Source organism: Leucoraja erinacea, chromosome 11 (genome assembly GCF_028641065.1).
Source record: "Leucoraja erinacea ecotype New England chromosome 11, Leri_hhj_1, whole genome shotgun sequence".
In the NCBI taxonomy this organism is placed as follows: Eukaryota; Metazoa; Chordata; class Chondrichthyes; order Rajiformes; family Rajidae; genus Leucoraja; species Leucoraja erinaceus.
Window position 1 is genome coordinate 14,222,649 of NC_073387.1, and position 20,555 is coordinate 14,243,203.

Consider the following 20,555-nt stretch of genomic DNA (forward strand, 5'->3'; position numbering starts at 1 on the left):
ATGTTTCACATGTTTAACTATGATTACTTTCATAGTAACAATGTGTCATGGCATTTAAAAAATTGAGGACAGACATTGGCAAGCATTCAGTTTTTGATGGACAGTAAGCCTTTTGGAGACTGGTGACTTGGTGTACCCAGCTGCTAAAGCTGTGTGAAGCTTTGTTGATTAGATACCAATTTGGGGGATCAAGGTGCAATGGCCAAGATAGGAAACAAATAACACGTACTTCACTATTCTAATAGGCTTGAGGATTGTGGAAGAATGCTACTTTTAACCTGTTACTTTGACCTGCACATTAAAACACACTGTGGCTTATTGACGCAAACTGAACTAAACTGTGAGCCGGACCAAACTCTGGCTGAATGGACACACTGGCTAGTCATTGCACTTTTAATATTCAGATTTTAAAAAATCGAAGACTAATCAATCCAGTTTGCTGTATATTACTTGGTCTCTACATCTTGCTTGACTTTGTATTTGTAGGCATTCAACTCAACACAATGGAACATTCAGTTGAATTTGTTTGTGGACATGTAATTATCTGGACATGGATGGGAGTAATATACAGTGGTATTTGTCAAAGGGTGTTACTGTTTCTGATTTAGGCTCATCAGGGCTTGTAAATTATTCTGGTGGCTGGATCATTATTACATTTGCAAGTTAATGGGGATTAAAATGTGTCTTTTTCCCCATCTTTAAAGTGTGACAGAAGTGGCACACTGTTGCTGCTTGGATTTTTAAATAAGTTTCCCAGTGCTGCTTTATTCTTGCTGCTGAATTCTTCTGCTTTAGTGATGCTTTGCTCTGTATTTTGGTTTTATGAATGTCATAATACATATAGTTGTTGAATTGAGTTTGATAATTCTCACATAATAGTTCTCATCAAATCCATGTTTTTCTGTGGTACTTAATTATATCAGGAAAAGATTTGATGCAGAGTATATTTAGCCTTGAAATCAGAAGTACTGGCATGTCACGCAGGAATGAAAAGCAAAGTGCGTGGAATATATGAAAGCTTGGAATCTTGCACAGTTTGGTTGAGCATTGCAAATGTGTATGTTGGTGCAATGTACCTGAAAGTATACAAGACAACTTATTTATGAAGAAAAATCGGTCATGACATTGGAAGAATATCTACAAGTGTCAACGGTAATGCAAAAAGAGAAAGGAAACAGTACAGAATATAGCGTTATGGCTACAAAGTGCAGATTTTAAAAACAGCAAGAGTCTGGTAACAGTGGGAAAGTAGCTATTCTTAAATGTGATGGTAGATGCTTTCAAGTTTTGGTATCTTCTGCCTGACGGGAGAGGAGAGAAGAATGAGAGATCAGGAAGTTGGTAATCCTTGATTCTGTGTGCTGTTTCCCCAAGGCAGAATGAGGTGCAGATAGAGTTGATTTGGTGAGGGGGGGAGAAGGCTGGTTTGCATGATGTACTGGACTGCATCTACAACTTTGCAATTTCTTGCAGTCTGGAGCACAGCAGTTGTCATGCCAAACTGTGATGTATCCAGCTAATGTACTTTCAATGGTGCACCTTTAAAACTGGTAAGAGTCATTGAAGACAGGCTGAATTTCCTTAGTATTCTGACGAAGTTGAGGCTTTCTTGTTATGCTTTCTTCGCTATATAGTCAATTTTGTTTGACCAGGACAAATTGTTGGTGATATTTGTGCTGAGAAACTTCAAGCTCTTGAACATCTCCACTTCAGTGCGATTGATGGAGACTTGCAAATCCAACCCTAAATAATATCATAGATATAGAAAACCCAGATATAAGTACAATCCCTATTGTTTATATCTGGATTGCCTACTGGCCATTGCATGGCCTTCCAAATATTTTCAAACTAAATTGGATAAGAGCAAGTAGGAGATATGCTAATTAATTATTTCAAGATGGCTGGTGTTATGCTTAAATTAAAAATAGTTAATTATTGATTCAGTTTAATGGCAAGATAGTTCATGGTTGGGTGGAATTAAGATTTTTTAGTACATTTACTAAATTCTATTATTCTGCTATTGGTTGAGGGAGAAATGACTTTGGTGCAGAACTGGGAGATGCAGGAATTTTTTGAAGAAAACATATGTGCTCACAGGATTGCATATAAAAAGGTATTTAAAATAAAAATTGGAAATATGGAAATATTCAGCTTCCTCCTTTGAGTATTTCCAGCATTTTCTGTTTTTATTTCAGAATTCCAGTATCTGTAATCTCTTTGATTTTCAGAAGGCAATATAATTTGGATTATTTGTGGTCTCTTGGATCAAGGATTTGTGCAGTGAGTTTTAGCAACTGGTTCTGTTTTCCATCTCGTTGCTTATTTCATGGTAAGATGAATTTTGTTTCAAGTTTTGGCAAGGATAGATTTTAATGTTTTGGTTTTTGTTGACATGCATAGTGCAGATAAATTTGGTCATCTCTTAGATCATCTGTGCATCGTGAAGACTGTAATTGACTGTTCAGAAGTCTGAAAGATTATGCAGTACAGTTTTCTGTCTTTAGAGGTTCAACACGTTTCATTGATTTGTCATGATATACTCTAATACTGATCAGCACAGTGATCCTTATTCGTTTAATTGGTCTGATCTCATCTTTATTTTCAGCTTGGCTTTTTCAAATTTCCTCACATAAGAATAAAGTACAGGTGCACAACGTTTTATCCGAAGTTCCAAATAACGAAAAGCTCCGAATAGCGGACATTTTTTCGGTCCTTGAAGAAAGGTCCTTGAAGACGTTCACCGAGGGCGGCCCGCAGAGGTGACAGCGGAACCTCCGGTCGGTCCTCGAAGAAAGGGGAACTAAATCCCCATTCATAAAAGAGAAGGTGAGGGTATATTGCGTGGGAGGGTTAATAATTGACAATCTGCTGCTGCCTGCCCGCACGCGTGGGAACTTTTTAACTTAGCGGGCAGGCAGCAGCAAATTGTCGCTCCCTTCAGTTTCACCCCACCTACGCCCCTCTGCTTCCCGGCTATGTGTGTGACCCCTTCCCTCCCCTCTCCAGCTCCCCGCCCATTGCACTGGCGCGGGGGCTTTGCACTGTCTTCACGTCGGCGATGCCAGCAGGTCAGTGCCAGTCACCGGAGACGTCGGGACCAACGGGCACTGACCCCCAGGCCCACTGCAAGCACGGAGATCCCAGAGACCCACAGCCAGCAGCAGCCCAGCCCCGTTCCAACTCGAGGAACACAAAGCAGAATGTGTGCAAGGTACGTCTTGGGGTTGCGGATGAGGTGGCGCAGCTCGGGCTGTGACGTCTCCGGCCACCCCCCTGTACAGGAGCTGAGACTGGGAACTGTGGGGTTGTTTGCAGTTGCAGAGGGTGGGGGCACGGGCGGTACAGTTCCCAGTCTCGGCTCCAGTCCAGGTGAGTGGCTGGAGACGTCAGGACCAATGGGACACCGACTGCAAGCACGGAGATCCCAGAGACTCACAGCCAGCAGCAACTCTAGCCCAGCCCGGCTCCAACTCCAGAGGAACCCGGGTTGCGGATGAGGGGGCGCAGCTCAGGCTGTGGGCGAACTGCCACTTGTCGCTGTAGTGTCCCATCGGGGAGCGGGTTCCTGTTGGTCCTGACGTCTCCGGCCACCCCCCTGGACAGGAGCTGAGAGAAGTCAGGACCACCAGAAGCCGCTCCCCGATGGGCTGCTACGGCGACTTGCCAGTTCGCCCACAGCCCGAGCTGCGCCCCCTCATCGGGACACCGACCCCCAGGCCCACTGCAAGCACAGAGATCCCAGATCAGCAACTCCAGCCCAGCCCCGCTCCAACTCCAGAGGAACACGCAGAAGCTGATGGTGTGCACGGTACGTCTTGTTCTTGGGGTGGCGCAGCTCGGGCTGTGGGCGAACTGCCACTTGTCGCCGTAGCGGCCCATCGGGGAGCGGATTCCTCTGGAGTTGGAGGGACAGGGAGACTCAGAGGCTTTTGAGAATGGTGGGCAATCACTTCCAAAGTTCTGCCCACACAGTCAGTACACCTCTCCTACACTTGTCTCCCGCACTAAGATCATCTCGCAGAGAATGATCCCAGCCTAACCCTCCCTATTCTCTCCTATTCTGCAAGAAAAAACTACATTGAAAACTCAAACTCGCGATCGAATAACTGCCGGGATCTAGGCGCAAACTCGCGATCTTGCGGATATGAGCCGAGCACTCTACCACTGAGCCAGCCGTTAAAATCTACGCTAAAAATCTTCCATTCTGAAAGCCGAAAAATTCTAAATTACGATAAGTGTCTGGTCCCAAGGCTTTCGGATAAAAGATTGTGCACCTGTAATAATATAGATGAGCATCCCGGAAATGTCAGTTTTTTTTGGTCTTATAAATGGACACCTGATGACTTTTCCCAAGGGAATGGGGACCATTGCTTTAAACGTTGCGCACTTTTATTATTCGAGCTTCTGACTGTTGACGAGCTAGAAATTCTTCAAAGAAGGAACTATTAGGTCAAGTAGGAGTTCCAATCTTTGAAATGGTTATTATTATGGATGACCCTATTTCTACTTATTTAATTTTCACTTTTGAAATTGTGTTACATGTGGATATGCTTCCGTTTGGAATTCTTCTGTGTTGCTCAGCTCTCTCATTCTCCAATTTCACAAATGAATTGGTTTCTAATTCTGGCTTGTGTTGAGATGTACACAGTTGCTCAAGAGGTTGCATATCAGACAGCGGAGGTTCTCTATCCCAGTGATGTAGGGATTATAAGCTTTGAGTGATGCTCAGTTGATTTAAAAGAGAATATTTTCTACCACAGCATTAGGGAAATTTAAGTTCATTAACTTAAACGTTTTTTCATTAAAAATTCCAAACTATCATTAATGGTGCCTATGCCAGTCTTCAGTTTTGTTTTTTTTGGGGGGGGGGGGGAGAGATATCTGGGTATCTGTCAAGACTAGCACTTATTGCTCTTTCCAACGGTCCTTGAAAAGGTGGTGGCGAGTTACCACCTTAAACTTTAGCAGTTCTTACTTTGAAGGTATTCCTCAACTCTACAGCGAGTTCCAGGCCTTGGATACGGTGGCAGTGAAGAAGGACTGTTTGGAACCTGCAGAGGGCAGTGTCATTGCTTTTGTGTTCCTTCTAATTCTGTGCTGCATTTCTTTTGATGGTACCTGAATATTTAAAGTTGTGGATGGGTACTAATTAAATGGAGTACTTTGTCCTGAATGATGTGGAATTTTTACTGTTCCTTGGAGCAACACTCTACCAGCAAGCTGAGAATGTTCCATAATGCACCCAACTTGTGCTTTGTAAAAGATGAAAAAGCTTTGTGATGTCAGGAAGTCAGACATTCATTGTAGTTTACCCAGCCTCTGCATTGTGGCCATAGTATTTATGGATTTCTCATCAGTGGTGATCCCAGAATATTTGGGGAGTCAACAATACTAATGCCATTAAATGTCAAAGATATGTGGTCTGTCTTTCATGCATCTTACGTAAGAATGCTGTTCATCGATTACAGCTCGGCATTCAACACCATTATACCATCAAAACTGATCACCAAACTCGGTAACCTGGGCATCGACCCCTCCCTCTGCAACTGGATACTGGACTTTCTAACCAACAGACCCCAGTCTGTGAGGTTAGACAAGCACACCTCTTCAACCCTCACCCTGAACACCACCGGCGTTCCACAGGGCTGTGTGCTGAGCCCCCTCCTCTACTCCCTCTTCACCTATGACTGCACACCTGTACATGGTACTAACACCATCATCAAGTATGCAGATGATACAACGGTGATTGGCCTCATCAGCAACAACGATGAGCTGGCCTACAGGGAGGAGGTCCAGCACTTAGCAGCATGGTGCGCTGACAACAACCTGGCCCTTAACTCCAAGAAGACCAAGGAGCTCATTGTAGATTTCAGGAAGTCCAGAGGCGGCACGCACACCCCCATCCACATTAACGGGACGGAGGTGGAACGTGTTTCTAGCTTCAGGTTCCTGGGAGTCAACATCTCCGATGACCTCTCTTGGACCCACAATACCTCTACTCTGATCAAGAAGGCTCATCAGCGTCTCTTCTTCCTGAGGAGACTGAAGAAGGTCCATCTGTCTCCTCAGATCCTGGTGAACTTCTACCGCTGCACCATCGAGAGCATCCTTACCAACTGCATCACAGTATGGTATGGCAACTGCTCTGTCTCCGACCGGAAGGCATTGCAGAGGGTGGTGAAAATTGCCCAACGCATCACCGGTTCCTCGCTCCCCCCCATTGAGTCTGTCCAAAGCAAGCGCTGTCTGCGGAGGGCGCTCGGCATCGCCAAGGACTGCTCTCACCCCAACCATGGACTGTTTACCCTCCTACCATCCGGGAGGCGCTACAGGTCTCTCCGTTGCCGAACCAGCAGGTCGAGGAACAGCTTCTTTCCGGCGGCTGTCACTCTACTCAACAACGTACCTCGGTGACTGCCAATCACCACCCCCCACCCCCCCCCCGGACACTTATTATTATTTATTCAAATCGTTTGCTATGTCGCTCTTCAAGGGAGATGCTAAATGCATTTCGTTGTCTCTGTACTGTACACTGACAATTAAAATTGAATCTGAATCTGATCGTTGCCTGACATTTTGATGTCGCAGTTATTGCTTACCACTTACCAGTTCACACTTGAATACTATCTGGGACATGCCGCAGACAGACCTGGATTGCTTCAGTTGCTGTGAAGCTACAAGTGGAATTGAAAGTTGTGCAGTCATCAATAAATATCTTTCCTCTGTACTTCCTGATATTTGGAAGATTATTGAAGCAGATGAAGGTGGTTGGGAATTGGATACTATCAAGGAATTCCTGCAATGATGTTATGAGGCTGAGATGATTAATCGTCAACAGCTACAACCATCTTCCTTTATGCTGAGTGCACTCTATAGGTATGTTACAAAACCTACCTGAATCGTCTTTGGGAATCTGCCCTCAGCCATGTCGGCGATTTTGGCGCTGTTTGGAGGGGGCGGGTTTAAAACGCGATTTTTACTAGGCTGTACTAATCGCACATGTTCAGCCTAGTAAATCATTAACGAAAAATCGCTGCAAGACCCGGTCGCAAAAGGTATTATTAGTTTTATAGGCCTCGATAATATAGTTATAATAGTTTTAAAATTACTCTCTGATTTCGCAACCTCTCGCAGCCCCAGGGTTTTATAAAGCAAACAATTAAAGGTATGTACCTTATTTTTACATTAAATGGGGCATATATATAACCCTGAATATCAAGTTATCTATAACGAATAGTTCATTTTGGGCTTTTTATATCCCGCAGTATTTTTCTCGGCATTTGAGGGCACTAATCCAGCGCTATGTCAACGTTCTAAACCAGCGCGTTCCACATGAACCCACTAGAAAGCCGATTTAGATGGGCATTTATTTACAGCAATTGAACACTAAATTCCTTCCATTTGGCCTATAAATTAATGTAAATTAGATATAAAAATCATGTTATATTGTGAATTATTTGTGAATAATCTTTGGACACTTAGGCTATTTAAAAATGTTAATCTTTCCTTAAGAAATGGGCGTTTGACTATCCAAGATCACAGCTTTTTTGTAATGTCCATTGAAAATCAATAGGGAACAAGATGCTAATTTCCGAGTATGAAAATGGTCATAACTTTTTTAATACTAGAGATATGAAAGTGAATTTGGTGTCAAATTAAACTTATTGTTATGCTTTATCTGAAGGGATAAATTGCAGACTTGATTTTTTAAATCTCAAAATTTTGTAACATTGTTACACTCTAAACATTGGAATGTTTTCCCATTGATTGTGTTTTATCAGACTTCTTGATGCCAGACTTGGTCAAATGCTGCCTTGATGTTAAAGCAATAATTAATTACATTGGAATTTGGCTATTTGGTCCATATTTGGACTGGTCTGGAGTCAGTGGTCCCAACAAACTGGGCCAATTTCTGCAAGTTATTGATGCGTGAAGGACTATTTGAGAGCACTAATGACATCTTCCAGCAGTTTTGGATCTGTTGCCTTTTTCTGAACTGAACATACCTAGTCACTTTTCCATGTGTTAAGGGAGATGTCAGTGTTGAAACCATACTTGAAGTACAACAACTTCACTGACTCGGGAGTCTACTGACAAATGAGAAGTAGCATTTTGGATGGTATTGAGCATTTTAAGTCCATGTGTTAGATGCGCAGAATCCCTGCATAAGCACTGGAAGAAACACAATGCCTCAGAATCTACCTAATTGCCTGCCCTATCAACCACTTTCTGTCTCGTGGGTGTGCAATTCAACATTGGCCTCAATAGAAAGCCCAGAACCCATAAAGCCAGAGAGTAAGTCAACCTCAATCCTGAGGAATTGCTGAAGAAGAAGAAAATCTGATTTTTTTTTTTTTTTGGCGGTGGGATTATTTTAGTCTTAATGTAAATTTTTATTTTGCACCTTGATTCTCATTCAACCTCATGACATTGCTGCACCAGATTATTGCTTCAATTTTAGGTATGCATGGTGCTGCCTCGTCATGCTCTTTGTCATTAAAACTCTTCATTAAACCAATGTACATTCCCCTGGCTGCAGTCTGCAGATTTTTGTACCCTGATCCCCTGGTTTGAATGTTAGAATGAGGGATGTGCCAGGCCATGATGCTGCAAATGACAATGGCACACACAGCCCTCATCGGTGATGAATTTTGAACTGCTGCCTCTGAGTTTGTCTCTGTTGGTACAAGGGATGTGTTGTACAAAGCTCAACACAATAGAGATGCTCTCCGTGTGAATTCTGGATTTTATCTCCACCAGTACTTCTATTGTATGTTAAGTTAAATTTCTTGTATTAATGCACAACCGTAATCATACCTCTGCATCAGAACAGTAGGAATCGCCTGTAGAAACAAGGAACTGCAGATGCTGGTTTGCGAAAAACATCACAAAGTTCTGGATTAACTCACTGGGCCAGGCAGCATCCCTGGAGACCATAGATAGTTGACGTTTCCGGTCGGCACCCTCTGGGTAGGGAGCACCACTTGCACTACCATGGACTTGTTTTCCAGTTATATTTTGCACTAATGTCTTTGTTTTGTATACGTTCCTTTTTCTTTTCGCTTTTAGATTAGTTTATTGTTATGTTTACCTCGGTAGAATGAAAAGCTTTTGTTGCACGCTAACCAGTCAGTGGAAAAGGCAATACATGATTGCAATCGATCCATTCACAGTGTACCGATACATCATAAGGGAATAATGTTTAGTGCAAGATATAGCCAGTAAAGTCCGATCCAAGATAGTCTGAGGGTCTCCAAATGAGGTAGATAGTAGTTCAGGACTGCTCTCTAGTTGTGGTAGGATAGTTCAGTTCTCTGATAACAGCCGGGAAGAAAATGGGAAGAAATGTTGTATAATTTCTGTGTGTTTATCTGAAAGTATATGCTTGTGATGCTGATGCATCAAAAAAAAAAGACTTGGCTAATATGGACATTTTTAGCAAGTAAATTGCAGAGGAGAAGGTAAAGTTTTCCCCATATATTGATTTACTCACTTTCTGCTGTAGGACCCAATCTGGCAGCAGTGTCGTTTGGAAGTTGGTCATCTTAAGCCCCTGTCCCACTTAGGAGATTAGTGGATATAATTGGATTTTTTAAATTTATAAGAATATTGTGTTTTTATAATGACATAGAACATCAGCTGTCAGCTTCTGTATTTGGAATTTTTTTGTTTTGAATGTGGAAGCGAACTTTGACCAAATAGTGACATAATATACGCTGAAATGCAAAATAACTGTTGATGGTAGAACTCTGAAATAAATGTCTCAATTGCGGGGAAATCATAGTCCAGAAACCTCTGGAGCGTAAAGCAGAATTAATGTTTCAGTTTGATGACCTTTCATGGGAGGTGATGACATATCATTGACCTAAAACATTATCACGTATGCTATTTTGTCTGATGAATATTTCCATTTGTTTCTCTTTTAAAAGATCTTATTGTTGATACCTGGGGAGTTTGAGATGACAACTGGATTTTTGTATTACATTACATATAAAGGAATAATATAAAGAAATAATAAAATGTGCAACATGTTAAGGGTGCCTAGGTTTGCTATTGAAGTTGGATAAATCATTATTTTATTTGGTCTTTAATGATAAGAGTGTAGCATTGTTAAGACTGGTTGTTCGAGGGCCTTTTTCTTGCTGATGTCGAGTGTAAGACCAACACTCATTTGTTTTTGTGAGCCTGTTAGTGATGACATTGAACTCTTGTCTCCAAACATATGTAGATATTACCTAGACACAGTAGTTTAACCAGTGGGGATGGGATGACTTTAGTTTGAATATAGGTACTATGGTGAGTTGCCTGTAGATTTTATAGGTTACCGCCACTCTCGGGGAAACTAACTGCAACAATGCAGAGGAAAAAGTGTTGGAGTAATGACACAGCGTAACTTGATCTTGTCTGCACTGTGATGCTGACTGTCTTCTAATGGTTCATGAGACCCTGGAAAATGTGTACTGCCTTCTGTATCCCGGAAACCTACACTTAAAAAAAAAAAGTAGTTGTCGTTGATTAAAATTTACCATCTTGTTCAGTTCTAATGGACCCAGGAATGGGTGTTCACAAGTCCACACCTCAGACGATGGGCTTTGCACCAGTTCCATCAGGAAGTGCTGATCTCTGCCTTTCCATGTGGTTATAGAATATTGACTACTTGCAGTGTCAAGGCATGGAAAGAATGCATGCCAAAAATGTCTAAATCTAAAAGATAATCAAATTAGCATTAATTCTCACTTTAACGTCCTTGGCATTGAGATTGTTTTGGGCTCTGTTTAGCAGGCTGTGTTGTTAACATGCTCATGGGAAGAGTTTGCTAGGTGGGCACAGGAAAAGACTCAAAGTTTTCAATTTTATTTCTTGGGAAATTGCAAGATGTCTGCTGACCTCAGAATCCCTGGCCAATGGCTGTTCAAAGAGAAGGAGCATTCGAATGGTGGAGTAAATCTCATGTTTGTATGTTGGGGGGGAAAAAGAAGCCCAGCTCAAATGACAAAGTCTGTACCATCTCAGTCTACCCACCCACCTGGTTTATTGGGTTCCTCCTTGCCAATCTGTGGTATGACCTTTGATTCCTAGACAGCTTCATGAAATTACCATCAAAATGAACTGGGAGCGTCCCCTATCCCAAAGAATAGGTTAAGTGTACTTAGTTTATTAAGTGAGCTTTAATAGGAGAAATGTTACTGCCAATTTTAATACCAATAACCACCAACATCATGCCACAGTGATGATGGAAGATATTGGTCTTAAAATTCAATTTTGAATGCATTGGGTAAGTTGAAGAATCAGTATTGCTTTACTGCTAATTGCTTTGGATTAATGGACTGTTACTTTTACCATCTTTGTTTGTCAAAAAACGCCTGATGAATTGCAAATAAAAGCAGAAAAGGCCAGACAAGTGCAGCAAGGCGAACTGCACTTCTAAAAAAAAACTGACGGCTGAATTATATAGAAAGCTTTTTTTACACAAGATACAACATTCTAGTTGCAGCTTCAGTTTGTCATCTATCCGCTTTAAATTCAATATCCATTATTTGGTCAGGATATTTTGAATTCAATATTATCGGCACTAAAGTGAGTTTGATGCGAGGTCAATTCAATGATAACAACATGTAATATAAAGCCACGTACAACAACGTCCAGAATCCATTGAAGTTTTGATATCCACTGGCCTCAGTGCATTAACACAATTGTAGTTTTGATTGTGAAGCTCTGTACTTTTCAGTCTGTTTTTTAACCTGCTAATTTTCTGAATCTTTCTTTTACGACATAGTGATTTACATGGCCATTGTTCTAAGGGAAGAAAATATGGGCCTGGGTCAGACAATATATCCCATTTTTCTCTCTGTAGTCTTCTAATGTGTTTCTATTGCTGTCAACACTTCCACGTGAATTGTATCTATTTTAGCAAGGTGGCAATGCTGTATATTTGTGTAAGGTATAAGTAATTACTCTGTAGTGAGCAAGTCATGAATTTGCCATGTACAGGAAGAAAGCATTTACTAAATGTTACACTTTGCCAAAGCATTTAGTTGTTTTACCATATTAATTATACTTTGAGAACCGGTTTGAATATTTTAACAACTTTAAAAAAAAAAAAAAAAAATCCTTTTTATTTACAAAAAATGACAGTTAATATTCAAAAACATGAATTTTTAAATGTAACAAGTTTTAGCAGTTTATGGAATTTACTTTTTAGGATGATGTGTGACTTGGTTTGAAATTTAATTTTAGACTTCTTGAAGTGATAGATGCTGCATGTTTGGGGGTTGACCCCAAACAAGTCTTGGTTAGTTGCTAGTTTTCTTTCTGGGATACTAGATGGAATTCACTGAGGTAGATGGCTGTTGCTTTGCCTAGGATGTTTGCATGGATTTCTGGGTGGTTTTGGAGTGGCATTCATCCAGGTGACAGCAAAATTAATTAGACTCTTGGTTTGATGCTTTCTGTTGTGGTAATTTCTGGTCTGCTCGTGCAACCATGTTGTTTGTGTTATTTATCCTTTTCATAATAATGTTACTAAAACTACCTGTTGTCATAATGCTGTTTGAAGGAGATTGCAATGCACTAATTGGCCAATATATATCTTGTATTTTGGATTCTCTTTCATTTTGGATCTGTCATTCATACCCAAATACAAGGGAAAAACATTGTAGCTTGTTGCTACCTTTTTATGTGCACTGATCCAAAGGTTCAATGGTATTTTATTGTCACTTGCACTGAGGTAGAGTGAAATTATTTTTTAAATACATTTTAGTAAAAATATATTGCAATACATAAGCACTTGTTAGATTCAGTACAAGTGTATAGGAATGGTACACTGCGACAGTATACAAGAATGCCAGGTTTGCCACCATTTTCAAGTCCGTTGTTATGGATGCATTGTTCTAAACCTTGCCTTAAAGGCCCATTCTCCTGGTGGGGTTGTAGGTTCGGCTGGCCAAGTGTAGCGTTTGGAATTCTCCACCGCTTTGTGCTGCTGCAGGTATGCAAATAGTTGCCACGTAAATGGCGACTTAGTCGCCACGTACTGGGCTTCTTTGATGCAGCGGAGTCCCAGGCTGCTTCAGAGCCTCCAGCGGCCCACTCCACCTTCAGGGTGCCCTGCACTGTTTCCCGCAGATGGTCTGCCGACTGACCTTTTGTTCCATGCATCCACCAACTTCCTGAAACATTCGCCTCCTCTCGGGACTCTGGGGCGAGCTGTGCTTGCTCCGTGGCTTGCCTCTTGGGAACAGGTTTCCCGGCTCCACGGCAAGCCAGGCCTGCTGGTGGATGAGAGACATGGGGGTCTAAGATTGAAGACATTATAAATATGCATGCTTTATCAATTAAGTTTATTATTTAACCCATACACTGAAGAGGCCTCAAATCTAATCCACATGCTTCACACCATAGTGGGGAATAAAAATTGCTTGGAGCTGGTTGCCTTGGCTTTTGTGCACTATCTTGTCAGTATTTTATACAGAATTATTAATTCCTTTTGTAACTGTTGATGCCAGAAATGTAGCGAGTCTTTGCGTACTTTGCGTATTACAGGTGCACAACCTTTTATCCGAAGTTCCAAATAACAAAAAGCTCCGAATAGCGGACATTTTTTCGGTCCTTGAAGAAAGGTCCTTGAAGACGTTCACCGAGGGCGGCCCGCAGAGGTGACAGCGGAACCTCCGGTCGGTCCTCGAAGAAAGGGGAACTAAATCCCCATTCATAAAAGAGAAGGTGAGGGTATATTGTGCGGGAGGGTTAATAATTGACAATCTGCTGCTGCCTGCCCGCACGCGTGGGAACTTTTTAACTCAGCGGGCAGGCAGCAGCAAATTGTTGCCCCCTTCAGTTTCACCCCACCTACGCCCCTCTGCTTCCCGGCCATGTGTGTGACCCCTTCCCTCCCCTCTCCAGCTCCCCGCCCATTGCACCGGCGCGGGGGCTTTGCACTGTCTTCACGTCGGAGCCAGTGCCAGTCACCAGAGATGTCAGGACCAACGGGACATCGGTTCCCAGGCCCACTGCAAGCACGGAGATCCCAGAGACCCACAGCCAGCAGCAGCCCAGCCCCGTTCCAATTCCAGAGGAACACGCTCCCCGTAGGGACAGAAGCTGATGGTGTGCAAGGTACGTCTTGTTCATGGGGTTGCGGATGAGGGGGCGCAGCTCGGGCTGTGACGTCTCCGGCCACCCCCCCCTGTACAGGAGCTGAGACTGGGAACTGTGGGGTTGTTTGCAGTTGCAGAGGGGGCAAGAGCGGTACAGTTCCCAGTCTCAGCTCCATTCCAGGGGGGTGACCGGAGACGTCAGGACCAACGGGACACCGACTGCAAGCACGGAGATCCCAGAGACTCACAGCCAGCAGCAATTCTAGCCCAGCCCCGCTCCAACTCCAGAGGAACCCGGGTTGCGGATGAGGGGGCGCAGCTTGGGCTGTGGGCGAACTGCCACTTGTCGCCGTAGCGGCCCATCGGGTAGCGGATTCCTCTGGAGTTGGAGGGACAGGGAGACACAGCGGCTTTTGAGAATGGTGGGCAATCACTTCCAAAGTTCTGCCCACACAGTCAGTACACCTCTCCTACACTTGTCTCCCGCACTAAGATCATCTCGCAGAAAATGACCAGCCTAACCCTCCCTATTCTCTCCTATTCTGCAAGAAAAAACTACATTGAAGACTCAAACTCGCGATCGAGTAACTGCCGGGATCGAGGCGCAAACTCGCGACCTTGCGGATATGAGCCGAGCACTCTACCACTGCGCCAGCCGTTAAAATCTACGCTAAAAATCTTCCATTCCGAAAGCCGAAAAATTCTGAATTACGAAAAGTGTCTGGTCCCAGGGCTTTCGGATAAAAGGTTGTGCACCTGTATATGCAAAAACACAGACTTTCACAGTACCTAGGTACATGTGACAGTAAAGTGTCATTGAATTATTAATTGGGGGCTGGAGCCCTAAACATCACTAAAAGTGAACACAATTGAAAATAAAAGGCCTTTAAATGTAGGTAATTTAAAATAAAATGCTGGAAATATGGCATCTTTGAAAAGTGAACCAGTTAACATTTCAGGTTGAAAATAATTTGGAAGACAAATAATGTGTTGATCTTTATCGCAAGGCAGCTTGCTCCAATATTATAGGACCTCATAAAATCGCATCTTCAATATTGTAAAAGGATCTGCTTTCCCTATGTAATGAGGAATATATTTGGAACAGTGAGAGTGCGGTGATGGTTCAGCATAATTCCTGGGAGTATAGGTTTGTCACCTGAGACGAGATTAAACAAATGAGGCTTCTACTCTCCAGAGTTTAGAATATTGGTAGGGATCCAATGGAATCATATAAAATTGTCATGGGGCTTAACTGGAGAGATGTGGAGTTGTTTTTTTATTGGGTAGGATGTCTAGAATCTGATTAATCTTAAATTAGGTACAGACCTTTCAGGACGGACCATTCAGGACAGACAAAAACAAAATTCTTCACATGTGGGAAAGGCAGGAAAGGTAAGTTCAGTCACTGAATATATTTAAGATCGAGATTCATTGATATTTAGATGTCGAGAGAAATTGGTTTAATGGAGCAAAATGTCACTGAAGTAGACGATTAATTTTTCAATGGTGGCCAAATGCCCACACATGCTCTTTCTTATGCTGATAGCTATTTCTTCAGTTGAGATTGAAAAGATTACACTAGTATAAAGAGTACATTGATTTTTTTATTTTGTGGATTACTCTTCAATTGTACAGTAAAAACTCTGAAGCTAGATTTGATCTCTTTTGGAAAGCAGAAACCTTTAATTTGCATCAGTTAAGTTATATTTAAAAAAAAATAATCTTATTTTACAGTTGTGACGCTGATCCTTCAGCTCTAGCAAAATATGTTGTGGCTTTAGTTAAGAAAGATAAACCAGAAAAAGAACTGAAGGCTTTGTGCGTTGATCAACTGGACGTATTTCTGCAAAAAGGTAAGATTTATATTTTATTTCCTGATTGCTATCTTATACACTTTATTTAAGGGAATTGATTGGAACTACCCAATCTTTTTGATCCAGCTGGTATGCCCAAACATAGGTTAACTGAACAAATCTTGGGTGAAGATGTGAGGGTTTATTTGAGATTGGTGTGGTATGTGAATTATCACAGATTTGCTTTATGCCAGCTGACATCAAAAGGATGCATCTGTTTGTAGCAAATGATCGCTTGAACCTCCTTTCATAGTATACTGCATTAATCAACTGAATCAGTAGAGAAGCTGACTTTTCCCACCGTTCTTTCACCCCCCCCCAGACTGATTACTAACTAGGTTAAAATTCTGTTGTGGCCATTTAATTGTATTTATTTTTCTTCAGATGCAAATTTCCTGGTTTTAACAATTTCGTAACTTAATTGAATCTGTACAATTTTTTTTTTTTGTCAATTGCGAGTTTGAAATTTGCCTCCAATGTCCTGGTCAATATCTATTTTCCTACTATCATTACCAAAACAATATTTTGACATAGTTATGGCAATTTATAGGATCTTGCTTGTGTGGATTAACTTTTTTTTTTACACGATTCCAGTGACTTTTTAAAAAACGTTTCAACTCTCGGTGTGGTATAGCATTTTATATTGTTCCTAATTGCTCTGGAGGAGATTGTGATGAGCTGCTGTAGCTCCTACCAGTATATTCCCATGGTGATGTTAGATCAAGAGTTCCAAGATTTTAACCTGGCAATGATGAAAAAGCATGATGACAGTTTTTTCACGTCATGATGTTGTGTGACTGCTGTCCTTTCTTCGTGCTAGAGATCATGGTTATTTGGGATGCTGTTGAAACGGCTTTAAGTTATTGCAGTGTAGATGTAAAAAGGAAGGGTGCATTTTAAGGTGGTTAATGTTTTTTTAAACCATATCTTTGTGTGCTTTAGTTACTGATATATGTTTTAAAAAAAAAATGTATTTGGAATAGTTTCAGATATTTAGAATATTTCCCACCCAGCAAGCCTGGGACTTCGCTAAACCAGCAAGTATTTCCACATCTTTTGCTGTAGTTTGTTTTTTCTCGTTCCTTTCCTCTTCATGATATATGTAATTCTGTGCCACAACACAATTTATCGTCAATGGTCAGCTGGTTCTAAGCAGCAATATGTCATGGTATCTGTGGAAAAAGTGTAATTGGACTTCATATTAGTCAGTGGTAAGCATGAATGCTTCATTCCTAGCAAGATATTCTGGGCCATTTTAATTGTACTCGATCCTTCTGCACGACAACATCCCCCCCCCCCCCCCCCCCCCCCCCCCACCCCAAGGCCCCAGCACTCACTCTGAAGGTCCTACCCTGGTTTGACCTTTCATAATATAACACCTCGTACTCCATTTGCCATTCATTGGCCCAGTTGTAATTGTTGCCAGCCATCATTGCTGTCCAGGATACCAACTATTTTAGTGTCATTCATTGCACCCTGCTATAAACTAAACTGAATATGATTCATATTTGAACATTTTGGCAAATGCAGAATATAAAACTACCATGAGATAGGACTGTTCATATTACAGAAATTTGATAATAAGGAATTAAAATTCACTTTCAATTTATTTTTGGGTCATGGGGGAAGGAAATAAATGTTACTGCTTTTTCCAGCTTGTGTCTTATGACGCATGTGCAGATAATGCGGCTAAGTGTCACGGAAACATAGAAATTAGGTGCAGGAGTAGGCCATTCGGCCCTTCGAGCCTGCACCGCCATTCAATATGATCATGGCTGATCATCCAACTCAGTATCCCGTACCTGCCTTCTCTCCATACCCTCTGATCCCCTTAGCCACAAGGGCCACATCTAACTCCCTCTTAAATATAGCCAATGAACTTTGTAAGTTTTTATAAGATCCCCTCTCAATCTCCTAAATTCTAGAGAGTATAAACCAAGTCTATCCAGTCTTTCTTCATAAGTCAGTCCTGACATCCCAGGAATCAGTCTGGTGAACCTTCTCTGCACTCCCTCTATGGCAATAATGTTCTTCCTCAGATTTGGAGACCAAATCTGTACGCAATACTCCAGGTGTGGTCTCACCAAGAACCTGTACAACTGCAGTAGAACCTCCCTGCTCCTATACTCAAATCCTTTTGCTATGAAAGCTAACATAGCAAACCATGATGCAGCCTGTTTTCTCAAAACAACCGCCGCTTACCCATTATAATGGGGTCTGCCTGTATGGCAATTCTTTACTGTGTAATGAGGAGTCGGCCTACATTTATTGTATTGAACATTACATTAAGCATAATCATTTTTATGCAAGCAATGGTAATAGTTTGCATGTATGACTGGCTGGAAATTTAATGTTCTCGGTGTATGAAGTGAACATGGATAACTTTCCACAAACCAAAGCAGGCTATCCTTCTAGAAGATTTGCTAATAGAAAACAAAGGCATTCAGCCTGTTCTTAAGCAGGCAAGACCAAATTTTTCAGCACTTGGTCTGTAGCTTTGCTGATTGTCATTGGCATACATCCATACCTTTTCATACTACATTCTAAAGCAAAAAAAGAAGAAAAACCTTTCCCTATTGAAAATTATTCAAATGCCATCTCCCTAATTTTTGAAAACTCTGCTAAGTAAAATTATGTCTGTTTACTTTATGATTTAACCCTTTCATGATTTAATATATCACTGTGGTGTTTCCTATAACTCTTCTTCTTGCGTATGCCGTGCACAGCCTAAAGTTGTAGGACAACTTAACTTGTTCTATTTGATCTTATTTGATTGTGCACACCAGGTTGATTGCATTCATCGAAACAGGGCAGACCACATGAAGGTTGCAATCTCCCACCCCTCTATGACTCTGTTCAGAAGTAAACCACCCCAGTTTATCCCTTCTTTCCTATATAGTTTTCCAGTCTGGACAATAGTCTTGTAAATTTCCACTGCAATTTCACCACTGTAATTACTTCTTTAGTATGGTGACCAGAACTGTACACAGTTGTGGTTTATCTTATATTAGATAGATTTATAATGTAACCTTTCCTTTCTTACTTTGACTGCTAAGGAATTGTTAATCACCTTATCAGCCTGTCCCACTGCCTGTAAATAAACTGGTGAATATGTATTCACATCTTCCATAACATTTATGACAGCCATTCAAGTGCATCACTTCTCATCTAACAATTGATTGGATTTGCCGTTTTCCTATCCAACTGACGACCATCTATCTCTTCATTTAGTATGTAAGTTTCATGGGCCTAAGTAAGAAGGTCATTTGGCCCATCATACCTTGTCAGTTCTTTGTAAGAGCTTGCAAATTAGTGCCAATCCCCTTGTTCTTCAAAGAAGCATTGACAGTTATTTTAATATAGCACAGATGAAAATCCCCAATTCAAAATTTTGCTAATATGCTTCAAGGTGGTGATTTCCCAATCTTAACTTGCTGCATTAGTGATTTTCAGCTAATCAGTGATTATGCTGCTATTGTATTTCCGGTGGCGCTGGTGCTAGCTGCCTCCACCTTCAGTCCGGTATCTTTTTTTTTTTTTTAGTTATGTTGAAAAGCGTTTTCTGTGTTTTTTTAATGTCTTTATGTGGGGGAAGAGGGATACCGTCCTTCAGTCGCATCCTGGAGAGGATGCGACTATTATTCGAGTTACATCCTCGCCCCCTCCCACCCCCCCCGCCTACCTACTGGATTGGCGTGGCCTTTCCTACCGGGGCCGACCAGTGCTCCAGCAGCAGCGGCGCAGCGTTGGATACATCACGGGGTGGGCGATGCCTTACTGGGGATTGCTGTTTGGAGCCCCGGAGTGCTGGGCCTGCTGCACCGGCATCGCGGAGCTGTGGTTCGGGGAGCTCCCAACGCGGATCAACATCGCGGAGTCCTGCGACTCCGCCCGGCTCAGCCCGTGGACTTCGGGAGCCACGGTCTCCGGTGGGAAGTGGCTGATCTGGAGGTCCGGGCCGCTGAGGATATTCTCCGTCGGAGTTCGGCGTCGGGGTTCCATCATCCCGGCGTGAGGGCCTGAGCATCGGGCCGCCCGTGGCAGCGACTGCGGGTGCTCGGGAGGCCCCGACTACGAGTGAACATCTGGGAAGATCGGCGGGGAGGCTGGCTGGACTTTGGTTCCTTCCTCAACTTTGGTGCCATTGTGTTGTGTTGTGGTTATGTTGTGTAGATAGAGTGATAAAGAAGGCAAATGATAGGAATGCTTGCCTTCATTATTTGGCTATTGAGTGTCAGGAAGTCATGGTGCAGCGTTATAAGACTTTAGTTAGTGCCCATTTGGAGTTTTGCATGCAGTTCTGGTCAGTCCAGTACAGGAAGGACGTGGAAGCTTTGGAAGGAATGCAGAGGAGGGTTACTAAAATGATAGAGATTAGAGGACATTATCTACAGGGAGAAAGAACTACAGATGCTGGTTTAAATCGAAGGTAGACAAAATGCTGGAGTAACTCAGCAAGACGAGCAGCATCTCTGGAGAGAAGGAATGAATGACGTTTCAGGTTGAGACCCTTCAGACTGATGTCAGGGGAGTGGATGGGACAGAGATAAAATGTAGTAGGAGACAGTAAGACTGTTGGGAGAACTGGGGAGGGGATGAAGAGAGA

At 42.3% G+C, this 20,555-nt stretch overlaps 1 protein-coding gene across 6 annotated transcripts in view; it reads left to right on the top strand.

Moving 5' to 3' along the window:
- The window catches only part of rbm27 (RNA binding motif protein 27), a 101,381-nt gene that overhangs the window by 5,602 nt on the left and 75,224 nt on the right, over positions 1–20,555 (top strand). For all 6 annotated transcript variants that reach the window (XM_055642690.1, XM_055642686.1, XM_055642688.1 and 3 more), the window contains exon 2: positions 15,831–15,949. In XM_055642690.1, coding sequence (XP_055498665.1) covers positions 15,831–15,949 — 119 coding nt within the window. The remainder of the gene's footprint in view (positions 1–15,830; positions 15,950–20,555) is intronic.